The following is a 26,020-nucleotide window of genomic DNA, read 5'->3' on the forward strand; positions in this document are numbered from 1 at the left end:
GGCACCCCCATCCCCACTGTTAACTCCAATCAGGGAGATGGGGCGGGGCTTTGAGACGAAGCCCTGCCTTTTGGAGGACCCCAAGGAGGCTCAGCGGGCTGCAGGTTCCATGTTCCTGGCTTAGTAACCCAAACGGTCATGTCAATCAGGGAGTTGTACTTCCTTGGCGACCACTTCCCCATTGCCCTCTGCTAGTTCATGCTTTGTGACCCTAAAGGAGCCTCCCCAAAACCTGGTACCCTCCAGATGTGTTGGACTATGACTCCCATCACCCCATCCTGCTGGGGGTGATGGGAGCTATACTCCATCACATCTGGAGGGCACTAGGTTGAGGAAGTCTGCCTTAAAGGCTAGCAGTTCCTCCAGACTAGCCTTTTTCCCCAGTAGGGCCATCGCTCAGTTACCGATTTATTGTTGAGAATCCAGACTTATTTATTTATTTATTTCTATACTGCCCAATAGCTGAAGCTGTCTGGGTGGTTCTATAGCTGGCATTGCCCCCCAAACATTTCAGGTATCCTGCTGCTTTTCTTTCTTTTTCAATCCCCAGTTTTAAGCTATTTTCAAAACTTCCATCACTGTTGTATAGTGTTATTGTTTCAGGTGTAAACTGATGTGGACCCCCATTGATGTCAATGAGAATGGCAGAGCTGCGAATGAGGTGGGAGATCCGCCTCATACCACCCCCCTCTCCCCACTCAGGATTGCTCTTAATCTTACTTAAGTTGTGCTTAAATTGTACTTAATCTCCACTGAAATCAATGGGCACTGACAGACAGACATCCTTTTTTATTATTATTAGATGTAGTACATTTATACCCTGCCTTTCTTCATGGAACTCAAGGTGGCACAGATGGGATTCCTTCTTAGGAGGGATCCTGTCTGAGCACTGACCAGACCCAGACCTGCTTCGCTTGAGCGAGGTGGCTGCATCGTTTGTCCTTGGACCAGACCTTGGGATGATGGAAACAGTATTGAAACCCCTCCCACAAATAGAGCAATTAAAATGAAACAAACATAGGCATTTGAGCCAAAGAAAAAGAAAGCGTAACTATACAAAAAGTGATGGAATTTATTTTTCTATTTTGACTGCAGAATTTTGGGCCCGCTGAGTTTGGTAGGGCCAGGTGGCTTGGCTATGAAGTTGGCTGAGAGCAAGTAGGATATGAGGCCAGCAGGAAGTAAAGGAATGGTTGACGGGTTGAAAGGAAATGGTGAGGTGGGCTTGGGATTGGTGGTTCAAGTGAGAGTGGGGGCAACAAAGTGAGAGGGGCTACCAGCTCTGGGGTGCAAGTGACTCAGTTGTCTGTGCAGCATGGGTCGGCCATGGTTTTATCGGGCAGCGATGATGGGCACGGGGGCTGGGGAGGCACACAGAACTGAAAAGGAGATAGTTGAAACTAGTCGAGCAGACGCAAAGTGCGGAGTGCAAAGGAAAGGGAAAGGCTGTGATGCTCAGTGAGCACTGTTTGTAATACTCAGGGACAGATATGGATTCAAGAAGAAATTGGGCTGACTCCCCCGACTCCACATTGTGGGCTGTAAACCTGGAGGACATTGGATCAGGCCTGAGGGACAGGAAGGATTGTTGCTTGTGGCAGGGTGAATAAATCTAGCAGTGGTTCTACCTGTTCTCTTTCCTCTCTGCTTTTTGCCCCTATAATTTTCTTTCTTTCTTTCTTTCTCTTTTCTCTTTCTTTTTCCCACCCCAATTTCCTTTGGACACCCACCTGGTGAGTGTCTCTCTTGATGTCACTTTTTGGGGGAGGTAGGGCTGCCCTCACAGTAGAACAACACCAGGGCTCAGAGATGGGGGCAGGAGAGAGACCTGGCCTTGGTTTCAATGGTAGAATGCACTTTGCTTTCTCTTCTGAGAGAGGCTAGGTCGGCCCCCTCTCTGTTGTCTTTCCACAAGACGTTTCCATTCAGGCAAGCCTCTGGCATATAAGCTGGTCTCTTGCTGAAGGGGTTTTTAAATTGGTGGGTGCTGCTTATTTCTTTTATTGTGTTTTTAATTTATTTGTTTTTATGCTATGGCTTTAATTCAGATTTTGTTAATCTGGATTTTAATGTTAGCTGCCTTGAGTGCCTGATTTTTGGTGGAAAGGTGAGAGAGAAATTAATAAAATAAATAATAAACAAACAAACAATAGTCTTTGCTATGGGCCTGTTACTGGCCCCCTGGAGTGGGCTACATATGAGGGGTTTCCTTTTGTCTCTACGGTAACTATCACAACAGGCAAGGGGGCAACAGGACCCATACTTTCCTGTTTCTCTTATTCTCCCTCTCTTCCCTGATAGGTGATGTCTTCTCAGGAGTGGGAGCGAGCCCAGCAGGCAGCCGGGGGTCCTTTCGAGGGCGGGTTGGACGGCTCGGATGAAGACGAGCATGACCCTCTGTTCAGCTCGGCCGACCTGCTGTCCCCCAGCGGGCAGGCTGATGTGCAAACCTTAGCCATTATGCTACAGGAGCAGCTGGAAGCCATCAACAAAGAGATCAAGTGAGTTGTCCTGGCCAGACCTAGAGCAGTGTCTTTGCAATGGCCTGCATGAACACTTTCCCAGGATGCATCTCTATATTCCTGTCAGGCTGCCACAGCCTTCCTTGAGCCTACTTTAAAGTTTCCCCTGAAAACATCCCAAAGCTTCAAGGCTTTCCATCAATACGATAGCCTCTCCTTGCCAAGGACCCAATTTGCACGTAAAGGCAAATTGTGGGTTAATTATCTCATGATTTGGCAGGCATGAGCAAGAGCAAGCGAACGCCCTGCCTCCGGCGCGCTCCTCTCTTCTGCTTTCTGTAAATGTAGGCCTCTTCCAACCCTACTATTCTATGAAATAACCTACAATCGCCTGTTCGTAGGTTGCGAGCATGATGTGTGAACCTGGACTGCTGTGTTGTTTAGGGGCTAAACAATCCAGCAGTTAACCCATGGTTTGTTATAGTGTTAACTGCTAGGTTCTTTACCCCCTAAAGTAAAGTGCACCGGCTTCACACAGCATGCTCACAACCTATGAACGGGCGATAGTAGGTTGTTAACAGAAAGTAGGAGTGAGAAGTGCACCAGAGACAGTGCCCTCGCTCCTGGCAATTAACCCACGATATGCTGTTAATGGGTGAACTGACTCTCTGTGTGTGCGTGTGGGGGGGCCTCTTTCCTGGACTGCACACACATTGCGCTATATTCCGGAAGCCCCCCATTGTGTTCCCTTCCTCGCTTGATCATACACTTGGTTTACACATGCAGGAGACTGAGGTGGGGGTGAGGTGGTAGGGGAGACTCTACCACTTCAGACTGCAAGTGGGGGGATATCATTTTTAATGCTCCCCTATATAAAAGCCCCCCACAAATATTATGTATATCTGTCTGACCCTTCTGTTCACAAACACTCAAAATGCCTAATGTAACATATATGCAAAATACAAACAATGACATTATAACAAACAATAAAATGACAACACTAAAAACATTATAATTTGAAAGCAAGCATTCTTGAAACACAGCAGATAGTCAAACATTTAAAGCACATTGAAGTAAAAATGGTTTCAACAGATGCCAAAAAACACACAATGAAGGAGTCTGGCAGACCTCCACAGGGAGGGCATGCCAAAGTCTTGCTGCCAAAAGACCCTACCTGTTGTTCCAAGCTCATTTAATCTCCCATGATGATGGGACAAAAAGCACACTACACACACAACAATAGAAATCCAATCCATTCCGTGCTGTACTAGGGGAGCCTTCAAAGGTAGTATCCCCCACTTACATTCTGAAGTGGTACAGTCAATTTTGCCACCTCATTCTACTTCATGTGTGTGCTCTTCACATTCAGCATATTTCCGTTAAATGGGCTAATCAGTTAAGAATGTTTAAGTGTCGATATTTTTGGTATGCTAAGGGCTAGAAGCGTGCTGCTTTTCTCTCCTTTTAGTTCTGTCTGAGCTTCTATTTATGGACTGTTAGAAGTTTGGACAAACAGGACTATTTTACATTGATGAGGGGGGTTTGGGGTGGGGAAATATGCAATGAATATAGATAATTGGTCCCCTTCATGGATCACTGCCTTGTTGTGGCAAAGGGGCTTGCATAACTCAGTGAAGCCATAAGCTTTGCCGTGCATGGCCACCCAAGATGGACAGGTCATGGCGGAGAGTTCTGACAAAATGTGTTCCACTGGAGAAGAAAATGGCAACCCACTCCAGTATTCTTGCCAAGAAAACCCTGTGGAATGTATCACAAGGCTAAAAGATATGATGCCGGAAGATGAGCCCCTCAGGTCGGAAGGTGTCCAGTATACTACTGGGGAAGAGCAGAGGGTATTTCCAAGTAGCGCCAGAAAGAGTGAAGCGGCTGGGCCAAAGCCGAAAGGACACTCAGCTGTGGATGTGTCTGGTGGTGAAAAGAAAATCTGATGCTGTAAAGAACAATATTGTTTAGGAACCTGGAATGTAAGATCAATGATTCAAGGTAAGCTGGAGGTGGTCAAACATGAGATGGCAAGATTGAACATCAACATCTTGGGAATCAGCGAACTAAAATGGACAAGCATGGGCGAATTTAATTCAGGTGACCATGCTATCTACTACTGTGGGCAAGAATCCCTTAGAAGAAATGGAGTAGCACTCATAGTCAACAAAAGGGTGGGAAAAGCAGTACTGGGGTACAATTTCAAAAATGACAGAATGATCTCAGTACGAATCCAAGGCAAACCATTCAACATCACAGTAATTCAAGTCTATGCCCCAACCACTGAGGCCGAAGAAGCTGAGGTTGATCGGTTCTATGAAGACCTACAACACCTTCTAGAACTAACACCAAAAAAAGATGTCCTTTTCATCATAGGGGATTGGAATGCTAAAGTAGGAAGTCAAGAAATCACCGGGATAACAGGCAAGCATGGCCTTGGTGTACAAAATGAAGCAGGACGAAGGCTTATAGAGTTTTGCCAAGAGAACACGCTGATCATAGCAAACACTCTTTTCCAACAGCACAAGAGGCGACTCTACACATGGACATCAGCAGATGGTCAATATCGAAATCAGATTGATGATGTCCTTTGCAGCCAAAGATGGAGAAGCTCTATACAGTCAGTAAAAACAAGACCTGGAGCTGACTGTGGCTCAGATCATGAGCTTCTTGTTGCAAAATTTCGGCTTAGATTGAAGAACGTAGGGAAAACCACTAAACCATTCAGGTATGACCTAAATCATATCCCTGATGAATATACAGTGGAGGTGAGGAATAGATTTCAGGGATTAGACCTGATAGACAGAGTGCCTGAGGAACTATGGACGGAGGTCCATAACATTGTTCAGGAGGCAGCAATGAAATTCCAAAGCAAAAGAAATGCAAGAAAGCAAAGTGTCTGTCTGATGAGGCTTTACAAGTAGCTGAGGAAAGAAGGGAAGCGAAAAGCAAAGGAGAAAAGGGAAGATATATCCAACTGAATGCAGAGTTCCAGAGAATAGCAAGGAGAGACAAGAAGGCCTTCTTAAATGAACAATGCAAAGAAATCGAGGAAAACAATAGAATGGGAAAGACTAGAGATCTTTTCAAGAAAATCAGAGATCTCAAGGGAACATTTTGTGCAAAGATGGGCATGATAAAGGACAAAGAAGGAAGGGACCTAACAGAGCAGATGAGATTAAGAAGAGGTGGAAAGAATACACAGAAGAACTATACAGGAAAGATCTTAATGTCCCTGATAACCATGCTAGTGCGGTCACTGAACTTGAGCCGGATATCCTAGAGAGTGAAGTCAAGTGGGCCTTAGGAAGCATTAGTAATAACAAAGCTAGCGGAGATGACAGTATTCCAGCTGAGCTATTTAAGATCCTAAAAGATGATGCTGTTAAAGTGCTGCACTCAGTATGCCAACAAATTTGGAACACAACAGTGGCCACAAAACTGGAAAAGGTCAGTTTACATTCCAATTCCAAAGAAAGGCAATGCCAAAGAGTGTTCAGACTACCGTAGAATTATGCTCATTTCACATGCCAGCAAGGTTATGCTCAAAATCCTACAAGCTAGGCTTCAGCAGTATGTGAACCGAGAATTACCGGAAGTACAAGCTGGGTTCCGAAGAGGCAGTGGAACTAGAGATCAAATCGCCAACATTCGCTAGATCATGGAGAAAGCAAGAGAATTCCAGAAAAACGTCTATTTCTGCTTCATTGACTACGCTAAAGCCTTTGATTGTGTGGTTCACAGCAAACTGTGGCAAATTCTTAAAGAGATGGGAGTACCAGACCTCCTTACCTGTCTCCTGAGAAACCTGTACGAGGGTCAAGAAGCAACAGTAAGAACCAGACATGGAACAACTGATTGGTTCAAAATGGGAAAAGGAGTACGACAAGGCTGCATATTGTCACCCTGCTTATTTAACTTATATGCAGAGTACATCATGAGAAACACAAGGTTGGATGAATCACAGGTCGAAATTAAGATTGCCGGGAGAATTATCAACAACCTCAGATACGTGGACAATACCACCCTAATGGCAGAAAGCAAAGAGGATCTAAAGAGATTCTTATTGAGGGTGAAAGTGGAGAGTGCAAAAGCTAGTTTGAAACTCAACATTACAAAAACGAAGATCATGGCATCTGGCCCCATCACTTCCTGGCATATAGAAGGGGAAGAAATGGAAGCAGTGACAGATTTTATTTTCTTGGGCTCCAAGATCATCGCAGACGGTGAGTGTAGCCATGAAATTTAAAGATGCTTGCTGCTTGGGAGGAAAGCTATGGCAAACCTAGACAGCATAATAAGAAGCAGAGACATCACCTTGCCAACAAAGGTCCGTCTAATCAAAGCTATGGTTTTCCCAGTAGTAAGGTATGGCTGTGAGAGCTGGACTATAAGGAAGGCTGAGCGCCGAAGAATTGATGCTTTCGAACTGTGGTGCTGGGGAAGACTCTTACAAGTCCCCTGGACTGCAAGGAGGTCAAATCAGTCAATCCTAAAGGAAATCAACCCTGACTGCTCATTGGAAGGACAGATCCTGAAGCTGAAGCTCAAATATTTTGGCCACCAAATGCGAATAGAAAACTCTCTGGAAAAGACCCTGATGCTGGGAAAGATTGAAGGCAAAAGGAGAAGGGGACGGCAGAGGATGAGATGGCTAGATAGCATCACCGATGCAATGAATATGAACTTGAGCACACTCCAGGAGAGAGCAGAGGACAGGAAGGCCTGGCGTGCTGTGGTTCATGGGGTCACGAAGAGTCGGACATGACTTAACGACTGAACAACAACATAGATAATTGGTAATGCCCTATTTATTCCTAGATACAGGGGTATGATCCAGGCTAAGCTAATTGCACTTAGATTCCATTGAAATCAGTGGGACGTAAGTTAGTTTTGACTAACTTTTCATACTGATTTCAATGAGAATTAAGTATAACTAACTTAGTCTGGATCCAACCCAAGAGTTTGAGCTTTGGTTAAAATGCATATTATTCAGAACAGCCAGGCTTAGCTCACTACTACACTACAAACTGTTCTATCCTTTATGGACATGATATAGAGCCTTGTTTACTTTGCCCAGTTGTATCTGGGTTTTCATGAATTTTGTGTACCTGTGGGCAAGCACTGAATTTCTATCTGGTGTGGCAGGCATTAAGCTTCTAGCCCTCACAACTGCAAATGTATTTGAGAACCTGAATTGTGGAAGCAGAATAAATGAAGCCAAGATATTCAGGTCTCCTTCATTTACTGACAAGAGATTTTTCTGGCAATGGAATTTGGAGAAGGGAAAGTACAGAGAACATATTGACCTGATTATCCCAAAAACGTCTCATACTTTTTCTTTGCTGTCCTTGCAAGACTTATCCAGGAGGAAAAGGAATCCACAGAACAGCGGGCAGAGGAAATTGAGAGCCGGGTAACCAGCGCCAGCTTGGATGGATCTCTGGGTCGCTACCGCTCAGGCACTTCCATTCCTCCCTCTGTCACCAGCTCCACTCTGGCCAGCCCTTCTCCCCCCAGCAGCGGCCATTCTACTCCTCGCCTGGCACCCCACAGCCCTGCTCGTGATGGAGAAAAAATGGTGCGTTATGAATGGGAGAGGGCAGGGAACACGGACAGTGGTGTGGTGGTAAATTTTGAAGTGCAAGGGCTCATTGTGACAGTCACCATAGTCACTTCCCCAAGGGGAGTCCAAAAGTACAGATGGCTGTGTTGATTCATATCAATATATGTGTGTGTATATTATTTAAGTGTGTGTGTGTGTGTGTGTATATATATATGAAATTTTACACATGCACATGCACCAGTTCAAGATTTTCTAGGAGTTTCTTCTCTCAACACCAGGGAGAAACACTATCTCAAAATCAGCAGACTAATTCTAGCAGTTTTCATCTCCCTTCAGGAGCAGCTTGAAGAAAAGGCGAGTGAGGGGAGACACGTTAGAAGTGTACAGAGTTATGCACGGGGTGGAGAAAGTGGATAGGGAGACCTTTTTTTCCCTCTCTCATAATACTAAATCCAAGGGTCATCCCATGAAGCTGATTGGTGGGAGATTCAGGACAGTTAAACGGAAGAACTTCTTCACACAGCACATAAACTATAGAATTCATTACCACAAGATGTAGAGATGGCCACCAATTTGGATGGCTTTAAAAGGGGGTTAGACAAATTCCTGGAGGAGAAGACTATCAATGGCTACTAGTCCTGACAGCTCTATGCTACCTCCAGTATCAGAGGGAGTGTGTCTGTGTACACCAGTTGCTGGGCGTGTGTGTGTGTGTGTGTGTGTGTGTGCTGTTGCACTCATGTGCTGCCTGTGGGTTTCCCATGGGCAGCTGGTTGGCCACTGTGTGATCAGAATGCTGGACTAGATGGGCCCTTGGTCTGATCCAGCAGGGCTCTTCTTAGGTTCTTATGAGCAGATCTTTTGGAAAGCTAATAGTTTTAATTGCCCATTCAAGACCAAGCCACCCCAAAATACTTTGGATTACAACAGGGATAGCTCACGCTAACCTATTGTTGCTGGGGAAATCTGAGCAAGGTGGCAGATGATGTAATTGTCCCTGCTAATCAAAAAATCCTGTTGGCTTGTCCCTGTGAGCCATGGATCCACTACAGCTCTGACCAGGGGAGGCTGGTGGCTCTGATGACAGTGGGGCAGTGAATCTGCTCTCGGTTTCAGTCAGGACTCCAGAAGAGCTATCCCAGGTGCAGACCAGAGCACCTTGGGGAGCTCTTTTAGAGTTTTGACTAGTTCTGACTGAAATCCAGAGCAGATTCACCGCCCCACTGACAGTGGAGCCACCAGCCTCCACTGGTGCTGACACATGGACTTTGTGGGCACGGAACAAGGTCACTTGTTACCAGGTGTAAAAGAAAAATGGGGGTGGGGTACAATTAAGGAAGAGGGTGCCTCTGAGCATGTGCTCAGCCCAGGAATTTGCTTTAATACCAGAACTGAGCTTGTACTCCTTTCCACACACAAATCCACTCCTGTTTTCCCCTAAGCTTCTTCCATTTCAGCAGCCTAATTTAAGGGAAAACCTCCCACATTTTTTGTGTTGTTGTTGCCCTTGTTAAACGACAGGGAATCAAAAACCCCTTGCGATCTACTGCTATCCTGATCTATCTTCTGCCCACCCCCAATCTAGCCCTGCAAGTATGTGATAGGCAGCAGGTTTCCCCCACAGAAGCGCTCTCAACCTGAGGGACTCCGACCTTCCTCCCCACCATCAAGCAGTGCCATATAAGTCTCTTCTTGTACCATTTTGTCCTCCCAGCAGAACCACATTGCCAAGGAAGAGGGGCGGGGGTCTGAGGAAAAGGCCCTGGCACTGTGTGAGCCCACGGCTCCCTCCACCCCCCGCACAATGCGTCTAGAGCGGATGACCCAAGCCTTAGCTCTGCAGGCTGGAACGCTGGAAGATGGCAGGGACCTGAGGTCCAGGTAGGTTGCAAATGAGTGGGCAGAAGAATATGATAGTCAGTGGGCCTTGTGGATAGAGGTTGGAAGACTGAGGTAGAGCCTGAATAATAATAATAATAATAATAATAATAATAATAATAATAATAATAATGATGATGATGAATACTCTAATTGGTAATTATTAATATAATTATTTGTTGTTGTTACTATTATTTGATTATTATTTTTAGAAGCCTGTTGTACTGCCAGTTTATTATTTCAAAAATTCTGGCACACAAGGCACAATGTCTCCGAGTGTACCTTTTCCCTGAAGGGAATGGAGCTTATATAGATCAAACCATGCAGTGCCCCTGAGTGGCCGTCCTTTGTGAATGGGACCCACTCCGGTTTTTCTTTCACGAAAAATATGCATTTAAGGAACAAGAAGAGGATATACATATAAATTAAAAAGTCAGATGTATTGTATGTCCTATGTATCAGAGGCCATAAGCTTCTGTATACCAGTTGCTGGGAACATGAGCAGGGAAGTTGCTACCAGCCACTATTTGAACAGAATGCTGGACTAAATGGGCCTTTGGTGTGATCCAGCATAGCTCTTCTTATGTTCTAATGTCCTTCAGTGCACTTTGTTGTTAAGGTGCAGGATTATTGTCACATAAGAGTTGCATCCAAGGGAGAATTTTTGCCTGGTACATCTTCTCCTATCACAGTGCCACACAGGGTGTAAAAGCTGTACCTGTAAGATAGGAAATAGCTCTTGAAGCTGACGTTGGGAAGGCAGCTGTGATAGGGAGGGAAGCGAGGAACCACATTGGGCTCGTTGTTTTTTTTTAAAAAGGAGGTTTGAATCATGACATCCATCTTATAAGGCAGGTAAAAGAGCACTAGGTGTGCATTTATTTCAATTGCACATATTTGGGTTTGGTTACAGTAGAACAGGGATGAGCAGACTGCAGGCTTTGGGGAATCTACTTTGTTTCTAACTAGAACTCCCAAGATCCAACCAAAGCCAGGTACAAAATAGTGGTGCAGTGCATGTAGAATTGCTGGGGAACATGAGTGGGTGGGTGCCATTGCACTCATGATGAAGTGGACAAGGTGCTTTCATCTGTAAGGCCGACCACCTGCTTACTTGATCCTTGCCCATCTTGGCTCATTATGGACTGCAGAGAGAGACTGTGTGAGGGGATCAGGGCAGTGGTGAACGCCTCCCTTGAGCAGGGAGTGAGGCCATCAGCCCTCAAGGAGGCAGTGATAAGACCGCTCTTAAACAAGCCCTCCTTGGATCCCCAAGTTCTGAACAACTTTCGCCCAGTCTCAAATCTGCCATTTTTGGGCAAGGTGATTGAGCAGGTGGTGGCGATGCAGTTGAAGGCACACTTGGAAGAAACCGATTATCTAGACCCAGTTCAATTAGGCTTCAGGCTTGGGCATGGGACAGAAATGGCCTTGGTCGCCTTGGTAGATGATATGAGGAGGGCTCTGGACAGGGGTGAATGCTCCTTCCTTGTTCTCCTCGACCTCTCAGCGGCTTTTGATACCGTTGACCACGGCATCCTCCTGGACAGCGTGGAGGGGTTGGGCATTGGAGACACCGTATTGCGGTGGTTCCGGTCCTTCCTCTCCGGCATGTACCAGAGGGTAGCACTGGGATAGGAGGTTTCGGACCCATGGCCACTCACGTGTGGGGTGCCACAGGGTTCCATCCTCTCCCCGATGCTATTTAATATCTATGTGAAGCCGCTGGGGGCAATCATCAGGAGGTTTGGGGTGCAGTGTCATCAATATGCGGATGACACGCAGCTCTACGTCTTGTTCAAATCTTCACCAAGGTTGGCCGTAGAATCCCTGTCCAAATGTCTGGAGATGGTGAGTGGCTGGATGGGGAGGAATAAGCTGAAGCTGAACCCTGACAAGACCGAGGTACTTTTGGTGGGAGACAAGAGGAGGCTGGGGGATGTTGACCTGGTGTTGAATGGGGTACGGCTACCCTTGAAAGACCAGGTCCACAGCCTAGGGGTCATTTTAGACTCCCAGCTGTCCATGGAGGCTCAGGTGTCACCTGTGAGCCAGACAGCGCTGTATCAACTCCATCTGATACAGCGGCTGCGCCCCTTCCTTCCCGACCATCTGCTCCCATCGGTAGTACATGCCCTGGTCTCCTCTAGTTTAGACTACTGTAATGCGCTCTACGTGGGGTTACCCTTGAAAACGGTTCAGAAGCTGCAACTGGTACAGAACATGGCGGCTCGCCTGATTAAAATCAGCCGCCGGCAAGATCACATCACTCCAGTGCTGAAGGAATTGCACTGGTTACCAGTTGTTTTCCGGGCCAAATTCAAGGTGTTGGTTTTGACCTTTAAAACCCTATATGGTTCCGGCCCAGCCTATCTTAAGGAGCGCCTCCAGCAACACTAGACAGGCCGCTTAACAAGATCAGCCTCGGATGGCCTTCTCTCTGTCCCATCAGCCAGGACAGTTAGACTGGTGGGGATGAGGGAAAGGGCCTTTTCTGTGGTGGCCCCCACTCTGTGGAACTCCCTCCCTAGGGAACTCTGCCATGCCCCCTCTTTAATGAGCTTCCGCCATGCATTAAAAACGTGATTGTTCAGGCAGGCATTTGGGGTGGGTTAGGGTATTTTAGAAAATGTTTTTATTGTAGAATTTTATTGTTTTAAACTGTTTTATTATATGCTATACATCGCCCAGAGTGGCTGGGTGACCAGCCAGATGGGCGACCAATAAATTAAATAAATAAATAAATAAATAAAATGTCCCACTTGTGGGTTTCCCACAGGCAGCTTGCTGGCCACTGTGCAAACGGAATGCCTGACTAGATGAACATTTGGTCTGATCCAGCCTGGCTTTTCTTGTGTAGAATTAAGGAACAGGCTGCCTCTGGGGGTACATGCTCAGCCCAGGGGTTTATTTTCAGTACCAGAACTGAGCTAACAGTCCTTTCACACAAAAATCCTGCCCTGGTTCCCCACTATCACCTAGCTTTCTTGGTTTCAGCAGAACTAATTTAGGACCCCCTAAAAAGCGTTCTTGTTGTTGCTGTTATGAAACAAGTGAGAGTCAGAAAACTCTGCTGATCTACTGCAGATCTCCCAGAGATCTCCCACTAGATCCCAATCTACCTTCTTCTTGCCCCTACGGTGGGATATGTGGACTAAGGGATTGTGCTAAAAGCCTCAAGGAAAAGAGTGGGTTTTGAAGGAGGAGAGAGTTGGTTGCCAAGAAAACAAGGAACACCTGGGAGTATGTGGGGTCATGCTGGGCATGGCTTAGAGGCATTCACCTGATTGATGGGGGCGGGGGGGGGCAGCAAGGGCAAGAAAGGCATCCTTTCAGGGCAGGTGTCTGTTTGTGGGAGGGCACCTAACTATTTAAAAAAATCTTTTTCTCATCCCATCTGTACCTCCACCCCTGATTTCTCCAACTGGTGCAGCCTGGGGACAGATGGCACCAACAGCAGCCAGGACTCCTTACACAAATCCACCAAGAAGAAGAGCATCAAGTCCTCTATCGGACGACTCTTTGGCAAGAAGGAGAAAGGGAGGCTGGGGCAGTTGGGCCGTGAGTCCCCCTCGCTTGGTATGCTTTCCCCACCCAGAGCCCTGGTACTGTTTCTTCTTCCTCCACCACCACCACCACTATTCTCTGCCCTTCCCTTTAAAAATCCTACACATCACTGTAGAAGCCAGCTGTTCTGTCTCCTAGCAAGCTACTGCCATAACAGCTAGTGAAGAGAACTCTTTCCCCTACCACTCCCCACCCTGGAATCTTGTATCTCCACAACAGTCTTACTAGATACTTGCAAGTTTCTAGCCCTCAAGATTTTTGAACACACTTTCATGGCTGACACAAAATGTTCAGTAGCTTTGGGCACATGCTAGGCTGTTGTGGCCTGCGTAGCTGGTCTTTCATTGTGGGTGCTGATGTTCTATACAACTCTACTCAACCCCAACCCTCTAACCCCTCTCCAGATCTTCTGCACATCACAGAGGACACTTGTGGGAGGAGGAAAAGGACATTGCTTTTACAAGCCTTTTGGGGAGACGGGAACAGCTAAAGAGAGGCTCATGCTGCTTTAGAGCTCCCCAAGAATCTGATGCAACTCAAAGGACTGTACTCCCCCACAACCTCTGTTCTGTGCAAAAGACTTGGGGGGGGGCACAAAGATGGAGGACTGGGTGGGCAGCAGGGGTGGCTGCTGCCTTGGTTTCCAGCAACCTCGCTCTGCCCACTGGTCAAGAGAGCCCACTGCTGTGTCCCTTGCCTGAGGTGTCCCAAAATCTTGAGGCTGATGATAGTAAAAATGGCCAGGGGTTCTCTGTGCCATATAATCCCCCGTCTCTGGCCCTCAATTCTTCTGCCATAGCCAAACTCTCAGAAATATTAGTTCCATGCACACAGTCTCCCGTCTTGCCCCCTCCCTGCCAATTAGAACTGCATGAAGGGGAGAGCAGGGATGTGCCTATTGCCCTGCCCCCTTTGTTGCATCCTTGTCAATGTGACCCCACTTCTGGTTGGGGAGCGTCTCCTGCGGGGAGCCTTCTCTACCTGAGTTGGCTCAATGCTTTTACAGGTAGACAAGGGTCCTGCCCACTGCAGAATTTCGCCATCTTTCTCTCTGTGTAACTTTCACATCTTTCTCTGTAGCTGGGACACCATCAGATGAGATGTCGCCTGCAGACCCCTTGGGCCTTTCTAAGCTGTCAGGACCTGTGGACAAGGACCGTAGGAACAAAAAGAAGTGAGAAGGGGCAATGATGCAGGCCAAGGGTTGTGTGTGTGTGTTTGTGTGTGTATCAGGGGGGTGAGTTGACAGTGTGGAAGGCTGGTCACCTGGCCCCACCTGGATGAGTCACAACACATGCTCAGCCCTCCAGCCTCAACTTCCCCACCTGCAAAATGAGAAAATAGTAACCTATCTCTCAGGAGTGTTGTGCAGATGATCAAGACGATAAAAACTATAATGGTGAACTTTAAAAACAGGTTTGCCCAACCCGGCACCCTCCAGAGGTGTTGGACTATAACTCCCATAATTCCCAACCAGTATGGCCAGCATTGGTTTGAGATGATGGGTGCTGTAGTCTAACACCTTGGGAGGGTGCCGGGTTGGGGAAGGCTATTCTAAGAATTTGCTGTTATGGTCTTTAGCATCTCGTTCATCTGCACAACACTTCCTTATCCCTAACAAATTTATTATTACTAACAAAAAAGCTTGGAGCAGCTGAACATAGTTGCATTGATGGGAAGAGGAAAGGGGTGGGGGTTATTGGACCAGATGAAGATGAGCCCTTGGCATTTATTTATTTTTGCCCACCTCTCTCTGCTCTCTGTTTTCCCAGGCATGAGCTGCTAGAAGAAGCTTGCCACCAAGGCCTGCCTTTCGCTGCCTGGGATGGGCCCACTGTGGTCTCATGGCTGGAGGTAATGAGGGTGAAAGGAAATTCAGGTTTCTCTGAGCGGAGTTATTGTTAAAATGATTTCCAAAGGGGCAGCTGCATTAGCCTGTTACTGCAAAAATAACATAGAATCTTGTAGCGCTTTATAGACTAACAGCTTTCAAAAGCTGTTGCTGCAATACATTTGTTAGTCTTTAAGGTGCCACAAGGCTCTGTGTTGTTTCTGTTAAAATTATGGGCTATGAAGACAGGGCAGACAAGGAAGATGGCTGCAATTGGGGTTGGGGAAGAAAACGGCACCAGTCCTGGCCCAGTAGATGCTTTCAGGCAGCACACTGAGCACAGCTGAAGGCTGCTTCACACCTTAAGTCAGTGGTGCAGAACTTCAGGCTTGGGGGGCAAATCTGGCCCTCCTGGGGTCTCTGATGATCACACCCCTTTCCCCCAACCATTGATCATTTAATGATTTCCCGGCTTTTGTGCCATTCCCCCCCCATTCTGAAAGGTTGAAGTGCCTCCCCTAAGGCTCAATTACTGGCAGTAGGAGCTTTAAGCTACAATACGCTGGCATTTTTGGCTGTGCCCCTTTTGCCTTTGGCTCCACCCCCTTTTCCTGCAGCCCCACCCACCCCTTGAAGGCAGCCTCTGAGAGTTTCTCCAAAATGGAATTTGGCCTTCAAGCTGAAAGAGGTTCAACACCCCTGCCCCACATGGCAACAAACCTTGGTTTGCCACAAGGAGACACAGCTAAGTAGTAGCTTGGAGAAAGGGGGGTGGAATATTTGTCAGTACAGGAGGAAAGGGTTAATCTCCCCTCCTGGTCCAGATCCTACTCTTCCCACCTGTCTCTCCAGCAGATGGTATTTAAAGTTTGAAAAAAGATATACACAACTTCAAGTGGTGAATTGAGCACCATGTGTAGGGCCAAACTAGACATTACACTATTCCCCCAGTTCACCCAGCCTGCTCCTTTCTCACAAGAAAAGGAAAGAACAGCTTCTACGGTAAGCATCTGTAGACGTGAAGAGTAATGAACAATTACACAGCATTTTCTCAGGTCACTTTTCATTTTTCTCAGCCATTCCCATAGGAGTAGAATTAACCCCAAATGCTGTTAGAATAATTTTTTCACATGATATGGACGGAGGTGAGGGAACCCCCTGAAACACCATATGGTAATCACATCTCATCATGGTTGAGGGATTCCTGGAATGTGGAATTGCAGATGACTTACCTAAAAGCGTTACAGTCCCCCCCCCCCCCCCAGTATTGTCAGGGTACATTTGACCCTAACTATTGACGGAGTGTTAAAAGGGAGACATTTTCTAGAATGGGAACTGAAGATAATCCTGTGGGGGTTCCATTTGGGGGTTCCAACAAGAGCTCCATGGAGTAGGGCGGGGATGAAGAAGTTCAGGCCCAGGAGCCAAATCCTGGAGTCCCATTCTGGCCATCCAAGGTTCCCCAGATGACCATGCCCCTTTCCCCCGACTACCAATCATTCAGTGGCTTCCCAGCTTTTGTTCAGTTTTTCTAAACCATTCTGAAAGGCTGAAATGCCTCTCCTAAGGCTTAGTTATTGGCAGTAAGAGTGTTAAGCTAAAACGCATTTGGTATTTGGCCCCCCACCCCACTGCCCCCACCCACCACTGGAATGTGGCCCTTGGGCTGAGAAAGGTTCAACACTCCTGGGGTAGGGGCTCGTCTTTCCCTCGGAGCTGCCCCAGCACAATGTCTGATTAACCTCAGGTCTTCTTTCCGTTTCCTCTGCCAGCTGTGGGTTGGCATGCCGGCCTGGTACGTGGCTGCCTGCCGTGCCAACGTCAAGAGCGGCGCCATCATGGCCAACCTGTCAGACACAGAAATCCAGCGGGAAATCGGCATCAGCAATCCTTTGCACCGGCTCAAGCTCCGTCTCGCCATTCAGGAGATGGTGTCACTTACCAGCCCCTCCGCCCCTGCTACGTCCCGTACAGTAAGTGAGGAACTGCTTCTTACAGTACCCCCTGATGGAGGAGGAGCTGAGGCTTCCCACTCACACCCCAGTGTGGCCAGAATGGCTTCTTCCACTTTTTAATAATAACAGCCATCCCTTCTTCCCCCCACACTGCTCCTCTTGCTAGTCTACTGGAAACGTGTGGATGACGCACGAAGAGATGGAATCTCTCACGGCCACAACAAAGCCAGTAAGTGGTGCTGCTGTGTGCACTATCCTCATCCCCGTTGGGTTCCCTGTTGTGTCTATTTCTGGGATCTTATCTTGCAATTGCACGCCTGTGTGCATGTGTGTCTTTCTCTCTGTGTGTGTGTGTGTGTGTGTGTGTGTGTAAGAGGAGATCAAAAAATGATACTGTCTGTTTCTCTGAAGGTTTCTTATCCTTCCCCACACAAGTAGGTACTATTTATCTCTATTCCTTGTTGATATTTGCAGGGGCAGGGTCCATGCTTCTTTAATTAATTAATTAACTGTTTTAATTAATTAATTAAGAATTATCCTGCTCCTCAGCTAAAAAAGGCTCCTCAATCAGCTTACATGCAATCAGTAAGCAATACAGCCCCTTGCCTGCAGGCATATAATCTAAAAAGGCATGGCACACAAGGAAAAAGAGAGAGGATGGGATGGGGAGTGGAAAAAATGAAGTAGTCTTTCAGCAGGGCTTCCCCTCTCATCTCCCTCTGTATGGCTGCTGGTGGCAACAAATAAAGGACAAGCAGACTTCATGGGGTTGGTCTTTCAGCACAACCCCACTTCCAATTATGAGAGATCTTCCTCTCTCCTTAATGTGCATAAGGGCATATGGAAGACACTTGATGGCACTCTAGCTTATTTCTGTTCGGGAGGGCCAAAACGATTAACCCTAGTACAATCAAATGAGGTTGCAGAATCAGGTGACACTCTTTGGAATCTGAAATAAGGAGCAAATCTGCAGGTCTTTACTATCCTGAAAATATTGACGATAGCTTAAGTAGTTTAATATCCTAGAACTATCCAACAACCATTCTTTAGCTCCCACTTTTCCTCCTTGGATCCTGTTTCCCTTGGGGCACCCTGAAGTGCTGCTGATTCTTCAGAGCTGAGTCTGCCTGAAGCCTGGTCTCCACATGTACTAGAAGGAAGTGATGGAGCGGACCACTTCATGTCGCCAAATGCCGTTTTAATCACCCCCCCATGTAAAACAAACAACTTGCATGTCACAGATTCAGCACCTCAGGGAGAAAGGTTTTAGCCCAGTTCTCTCCCTGTTGTGCTGGGTTTCTATTGGCATTTCCAAAACTGGGAATTTTGTCTGAAGTGGTATAGTCCATTCTACTGCCTCAGGGCTCCAATGCCTCTTTCTACTGCAGGCGTCGACCAGGCCTGATTTAAGATCAAGTGTAAGTCCATTGCCATGATAGGGGCTCTTCTCTTTTTCTCTGAGCTGTCAGTGGTAGTGGTATGTATGTGAGCAAACTGTCTAATCCTGCCTTAACAATTCCTTTCTGCTTCCCTTCCTGCTTCCCATTTAACCTCCATCCAGGAGACAAAGGAAATCAGCTGGGAGCAGGTATGGGAGGGATTTATCTGTTGGCCCCCTACTTACTTGCATGCCTTTGCACGTATTTGTTTATTTTTATATGCCGCCCTATAACAAAATATTCTCAGGACAGCTCACACGATGAAACAAGCTAAAAACAGGTTAAAAACAACAAGTAGTGTGTGTGTATGGAGGAAGAGGAAATATGTATCATTATTATTAGTCATTTTTTGTTGTTGCAGAGGTAGGGCAGATGCTGGGAGAATCTGCAATACCTCAAGGGAATGGGTAGTTGTCTCCAATTATGTAGCTTCTCCTGTTTTAGTCCATGGCAGAATCAACAATTCCACTGGAATCAATGGGAGTCTTCCCTTAACCCAAAAGACCTCCTACTGTATAGCATGTTTGAGGATGCTGTGTGTGATGTTTTGTTTGAACAGAATTATTAGCACAGCTGCATTTGATGTTCCAGGTCATTCATCAGAGATGGCGGTGTTTTGGGACAAAGAAAGAGACCTATAGATCTCTCTTGCAGCCTTTTCTTTCTTTTGTCCCTTTCATTGTATTGTGGGTATCTATCTGTTTCTGTGCCTTCTGGGTTTCTGGGAGGCCATCTGTGACTGGATGGGGTGGGATGTTGAATGAGAACTGCTTTGCACATTATAATCAGAAGAGGCGAAAAGTGGATGCACAAGAGATGTGTTTGCTCTGCTTTTGGTGATGGGTGAAAAGGTGAAGGGTTAACTTGCCCATCTCCCCAGTGGTGAGATATGCAAGGTCCAAGTGCACAGGGAGCTCAGGCAACCTTTTGGGGCCGACAGGCACCTTTGACATTTTGAAAAGGTGTCCCGGGCGCCACCACAAATTGCCACGGAGGGCTTGACCAGTCACAAAATGTTTGGAGTGTACCCCTCTCCCGATTCTGACATTTCTTCCCCCCCTCCAGCCCCAGATTCTGGATTTTTGTGCCCCCCACCTCTGGATTCTATTCTCATCTTCTCTCTGTCTCCTGCTGCCCCAAGCAATATCGCTGCATTGACTTGAATGAGTGGGGAAAAGAGTGCCATGCAAAAAATGGCTGTTGGGGGGAAGCCCTCCCACTGCGAGGGACCCTGTTGCCCCAAGGGTCCTTGGTGGGGGATGGGCTTCCCCCTTCTCAAGCCGTGTTATGGCCGGAGATCTCTTCCCCCACCTCTTTTCAAATCAATGCAGCAGTATCGCTGTATGTGGAGGGGAGTGAAAGCGGCTTAGTAGGTGCCACATTGCCAGTCCCTGCACTGGAGGCTGGGAGAAGCATACATGTAAGTTACTCAAGCATCTGCTTTCTCCGTTGCCAGTGACACTCAGTGACACTGTAACCCTGAGTCTACAAGAGTTACAGGGCGAAAAGTAATGAGGATTAGAGAAGCTATGGGTTTGATAAACAAGTGGGCAGAATTTTGAGGGTGGAGGACTGATGGATTTTTCTGAAGAATTGTTGCAGGGTGGTTGTTTTTTTGGTTCGATTCCATTTCTCTTGAAATGGGAAAGTAAATGCCCAGGGCACAGTCTGAGGGCATGAGGTGTTGCCACCTTGCTGAAGCTAAGCAGAAGTAGGTCTGGTCAGTAACTGGATGGAAGGCCTCCTGTGGAACCCTATATGTATGCTGCCTTGAGTTCCATGGAAGAAAGCTGGGCTATAAATATAGTAAAAATAATAATGTAGGGGCACAGAATAATGTAAGGGCACTGGAATGTGTATAGAGCAGGGATGGGCAACTTGTGGCCCTCCAGATGTTGTTAGACTGCAGTACTCATCATCCCTCCCCATTGGCCATGCTGGCTAGGGTTGATGGGAGTTGCAGTCCAACAACATCTGGAGGGCCACAAGTTGCCCATCCCTTGAGGGAAGGGGGAATGGGAAGAGGTTTGTAACTGTGCTTTTACATCTGCTAAATATTCAAAGCCCAGCACAGACTTCTTATCTTTTAAGTATGTTCAAAAAAAAGTTCTTTATGTCCATGAGGGCTAGAAACTTGGATTGTTTAAGTGAAAGTCTAGAGCTACCACATTATGGATTCAAGGGTCCTGGCACACTTATGGCCATTCAGATATCTAGACTCTCTGGTCAGAAGGCAGGCATGCAAATGTTTTTAAAGCCCCTCATCCTCTGCATTGGTTTAGCTCCTGTCTGCTTCCCCTTTCTCCCCTCCTGGCCCACAGCATTGACCACTGGAAAGCTGCCTTACATCTCAGGATCAGTCAGTATTGCCTACAGTGACTGGCTGCAGCTGTCCACGGTTTCAGACTGGGCTCTTTCCCAGCCCTGCCTGGAGATCTGGGGATTGCATGCTGAAGGTTCTTGGTTCAAAGTGCATGTTCTACCACTGAGCTTCCCCAAACAATATATCAAGTCACATCATTGGTTCATCTAGTTCAGGAATATTTCCAGAGTTGGCAGGGACTAAAGCTGTGACCTTCTGTGTGCAAAGCACAAGCTCTACCGCTGAGCTACAGTCCCGTCCCCACACGCCATTGTACCCTGCCAAGCTAAAATGAGCAGGGAGCCTCTCTTTGGCCGTAATGGTTGGGGCGTGTGTGTTAAACTGTATTATTGATTTATTGTTTAAATATACGGTCTGCGCTTCACCTTATGGTCCCAGGGTGGGTTACATACATATCGATATAACAATATCAGACAACATCAAACCGCCATCAAACCGCCAGTGTGGTGTAGTGGCTAGAGTGTTGGACTGGGGGGCAGGAGATCCGGGTTCTAGTCCCCACTCAGCCATGGAAGCTCACTGGGTGACTTTGGGCCAGTTGCATATTCTCAGCCCAACCTACCTCATAGAGTTGTGATGATAAAATGGAGAGGAGGAGGGTTGTGTATGCTGCCTTGGGTTCCTTAGAAGAGGAAAAAAGTCAGGATATAAATGTAATAAATAAATAAATAAACAAATAAATCAAAAGCTCCATTCACATTAATTCAGTGCACAGCTTCACTACAGGGAGAAAACATGATCTTGTATTGTACATCCACTTCCAAAGGTAATGAGGTGTGTCTTGCCTTGCAAAATTCATACAATGATGTTGCCAGACAAACTTCAGAGGGGAGAGAATTCTACAACTTCAGGGCTACCACAGAGAAAGCCCTATCACGTGTTGCTGCCCCACAAGCCTCCAAGGGCAGCAATACTGATAACAGCGCCTCCCCCGCTGAACTTAACACCCAGGCTGCTCTATAGGGGAGGAGGTATTTTTTCAGATATTTGAGACCAAAGTTGTTAGGACTTTATATGTTAAACGTCTGCACCTTGAATTGGACTTGGAAGCAAATTGGCAACCAATGCAGATCCTTTAGGACTGGGCTGATGTGAGTTCTACTGGTGCTACTTGCCAGCACCCAGGCTGCTGTGTTCTGCATCAGATGCAGCTTCCAAACCATCTTCAAGTGCTGCCCCATGTAGAGCACACTGCAGTAGTCCATTTTGAGGGTTACCAGAGCATGGATCACTGTGGCCAACCTATCTCTGTCCAGGAAGGGCTGTAGCTGGCTAAGCAGCCATAGCTGAAAATAGGCACTCCTAGCCACTGAGGTCACTTTGTCATGGTTTTTAACTTGCCTTTTCTCCAAAGAGCTCAGGGCTGAGCACTTATGTATTTAAAACATTCCTATCTTGTCGTTCTGCTTATCAAGCATCCAAGGCAGTTTGCAAATAACAAAATCAATTTACAGTGAAGGGATTCACACCAGTCTTCAAAACACAAAACTATAGAATACAGTTTTTTAAAAGAGGCACAACAGTGAGGCAGCAGCAAACTCATCATCTGATGAAAGTTCAGGAAACTAAAACAGTTTTAACTTGGAACCTGAAAGATAAAACATCAGCACTGACTACTTCGATTGGGGTGCCACCACAGAAAAGGCCCTATCCCTGGAGTTTCCATCACCTAATCTCAGACGGCCTTAGAAGATGGGGTACCCAGAACAAGCCTTCAGAAGGAACAGGCAGGTTCACATGGGAGAAGTCGTGGGCCCTGAAGATGCCCAAATTCCAAGCATAAGTGGAGCCCGCCTTTCCCATTTTATCCTCGCACCAACCTTGTAAAGTTGGTAAGGCTGAGAGATAGTGACTCGCCCTAAGTGACCTTTGTGGCTGAGTGGGGATCTGGACCACATGTTAATAAGTTCAAAACCTTGGGTTAATTGGCATAATGGATGCAAGGCAGGGTGCTGAGATGCACGTATAAGTAGACTGTGGTGAATAGTGAATGTCCAGACGCTGCTGGGCCAAGGACATGGAAAGGTCCTGGTGGGGGTCCTCTGTGTGCACATGCACCTCCCTCTCACTCAGAGCATCGTCCCTTCTCTGTTTTGACAGATCCTGGCATACGGCGACATGAACCATGAGTGGGTGGGAAACGACTGGCTGCCCAGTTTGGGCTTGCCCCAGTACCGCAGCTATTTCATGGAGTCGCTAGTTGATGCCCGGATGCTGGATCACCTCAATAAAAAAGAACTGCGGGGTCAGCTCAAAATGGTCGACAGCTTCCACAGGTGAGAGGGACAAAGGGCTGGAGCCGTCGGGGCATAAGGCATACGTCCGCACCACACAAACGTAACTTTTAACAGTGTAATCCTATGTTTGTTTGCTGGGTTCATGGCCCTTACGTCTATGTATGTGTACGAAGGATTGCAGCCTTAGCTGCGTGTAAGGACACCTGTTATGGCTCCGCTCCTAGCAGAAGATTCGGAGTGCAGGAGATTAGCTGCGTGTAAGGACACCTGTTATGGTTCCACTCCTAGCAGAAGATTCGGAGTTCTGTGAGGATGCCGAGAGTAGGGTTGCGCAATGTGCACCCTGAAATTAATTTGCTCCCTTGGCCTTAAGACTGAACACTCAGAAATCCTCAAGAGGGTTCTCTGGGGGTTCAGTGAAAGCCAAGATTTGAACCAAGAGTTCACCAATTCATCGCTCAGTCTCTTAGCTGAAATTCCATGTGGTGCACTCGGGCAGCTCCCTGTGCCCCTGCAGGACTTGTAGCTGATGCCTGCAGTACTCCCAGGGGTGCAGTTAATAGACTCTGGATGTAATGGTCTTACAGGAATCTCCCTCTTTAGTTGGTAAAATGTATTAGCTGACATACGCTGAAATGTGATGAGCCAGCCCTGCTGTATTTGAGGGCCCTATTGCTCATTCTACTGGGTTGGGCTCTGGACTTCTGTCCTAAGTCCTGTGCTGAGCACTTCAGTCAGTGCAAGTTGTGGGAGCCACCATTTAAATTTCCCCACAATGCCCCAGAGCAATGTGATGTCAGGAGCATTCTGGGAAATTTAAATGGTGACTCCCAGACCAAGTTGCCCAGTGTTGGTCAGACTGCTGCCGCCACCGCCAGATTAACCCCGCCGGGGCCCACCAATGTAAGAGGGGGTCCACTAAAGGGCACTTTGTTAAGGACCTCTTAAAACCTGGAGCAGGCTCTACCTTAGCTATGGATGTACACGGATTTAGTTTCTGCTCACAAAACACTTGAGCAAGCCTTGTTCACATGAATCGGTGGGCATTTTTGGAGAAAATGTTTGCACGTTTCCGAACTTGTGAGTCCATTTTAAAACGCACATTTTCAAGAAATGTGCATTTTCACGCTTTGCTGAATGGGGAAAAGTTTGCATTTTGGATGTCCATTTTTTAAAAATATGCATTTTTTCCACCTGAAAATGTGCATTTGATTTTTTAAAAAAGACACTTGTGTTCAGAAATGCAAACGAGGTGAACCGAGGAGGAATTCAGAGAACCTCGACAAGCTCAAGCATTGCATGTTCACCCATCCTTAGTCTTCACTACGATGCTACAATATTCCTCAGGTATCACTTCTGCTTGAACCTCCCCCAGGGTGAGCCTCCATTATGGGATTATGTGCCTGAAGCGTCTCAACTATGACCGGAAGGAAATGGAGAGAAGACGGGAAGAGAGTCAGAACCAAATCAAAGGTAGATGTAGGGTGGGATGCAAGGCCAAGGGCAGCATCCACAAAGCTAAGAAATGGGAAAGCAAGGGTGGGGGGGAACGGCATTGACTTTATTTATTTATTTATTTATTTATTTATTTATAATATTCCTTGGCCGCCTTTCAGGGCAGAAGCCCTCCCAAGGCAGCTTTCAGCAATAAAATACCTAAAAACAGTAAAAATATTAACAGTGATAAAAACATAAACATAGTAAAATAGCAATAAAAAGAACAGTAAAACCAGCAACAGCAACAATGGCAGTAACAGCAACAACAGCAGTTATATCAAGAGAAGGCCACGGTAAAGTAATATGTTTTCAAGGCCTTCTTAAAACCCTGCGATGAGGAGACATGGCGGACCTCCTGTGGCAACTTGTTCCAAAGGTCACTGCAGAGAAGGCCCTCTCACGAGTGGGCAAATGAGAAGAGCCTCTCTTTCTGATCTTAAAGTGCGGGCAGGTGATATGGGTGAAGGCGATCCTTCAAGTAATTTGGTCCCAAACCATTTAAGGCTTTAAAGATCAAAGCCAGCACTTTAAATTGGGGTTGGAAACACACCGGGAACCAGTGCAGCTGGCGCAGTATAGGCATTATGTGATGGCATTGCCTCACGCCCATCAATACTTGGGCGGCCGCATTCTGCATCAGCTGAAGTTTCTGGGCTGTTCTGAACAGGGATGATGGAGGTGGGGGAACATGGGACTGGACTTGCTGCTAAGCTTGCCTCCTCTTCTCTCCCTCCACTCCATTCCCTTTCTAGATGTGATGGTCTGGTCCAACGAGCGCGTGATGTGCTGGGTACAAACGATTGGGCTGAAAGAGTTTGCCAACAACCTGGTTGAGAGCGGGGTGCACGGAGCTCTCCTTGCACTGGATGACACCTTTGATTGCAACGATTTGGCCCTGCTGCTGCAAATCCCCACCCAGAACACGCAGGTCAGGAGCGGGCATTGGGAAGGTGGGGCAAGGAACGGGGAAGAAGCCAGGAGCCCATGAGGCAGAGCAGAATGAACCATGTCTGGGGCATCCCTAGAAAGGGACGGAGCCATGGAACTTTGGCCAGTGACCCTCTTTTATGTGCCAATGCCTTTAGTGTGGCCATTGGGTTCTCCTGACTTCAGAGGCACACACACATGCACACACACACAGGATCTCCCTTCATTTCATTTTTTATTTATTATAGTTATTTATACCCTGCTTTTCAAGATAA

At 47.0% G+C, this 26,020-nt stretch overlaps 1 protein-coding gene across 1 annotated transcript in view; it reads left to right on the forward strand.

The window, feature by feature from the left end:
- The window catches only part of PPFIA3 (PPFI scaffold protein A3), a 60,971-nt gene that overhangs the window by 28,619 nt on the left and 6,332 nt on the right, over window positions 1–26,020 (forward strand). The window contains exons 14-25 of the mRNA XM_084808300.1: window positions 2,302–2,501; window positions 7,824–8,046; window positions 9,746–9,912; window positions 13,343–13,488; window positions 14,557–14,650; window positions 15,249–15,330; window positions 17,080–17,280; window positions 17,429–17,491; window positions 18,824–18,850; window positions 23,185–23,360; window positions 24,697–24,794; window positions 25,571–25,746. Coding sequence (XP_084664426.1) covers window positions 2,302–2,501; window positions 7,824–8,046; window positions 9,746–9,912; window positions 13,343–13,488; window positions 14,557–14,650; window positions 15,249–15,330; window positions 17,080–17,280; window positions 17,429–17,491; window positions 18,824–18,850; window positions 23,185–23,360; window positions 24,697–24,794; window positions 25,571–25,746 — 1,653 coding nt within the window. The remainder of the gene's footprint in view (window positions 1–2,301; window positions 2,502–7,823; window positions 8,047–9,745; window positions 9,913–13,342; window positions 13,489–14,556; window positions 14,651–15,248; window positions 15,331–17,079; window positions 17,281–17,428; window positions 17,492–18,823; window positions 18,851–23,184; window positions 23,361–24,696; window positions 24,795–25,570; window positions 25,747–26,020) is intronic.

Source organism: Heloderma suspectum, chromosome 6 (assembly GCF_057233095.1).
Source record: "Heloderma suspectum isolate Gila_16-S chromosome 6, 16-S_ref, whole genome shotgun sequence".
In the NCBI taxonomy this organism is placed as follows: Eukaryota; Metazoa; Chordata; class Lepidosauria; order Squamata; family Helodermatidae; genus Heloderma; species Heloderma suspectum.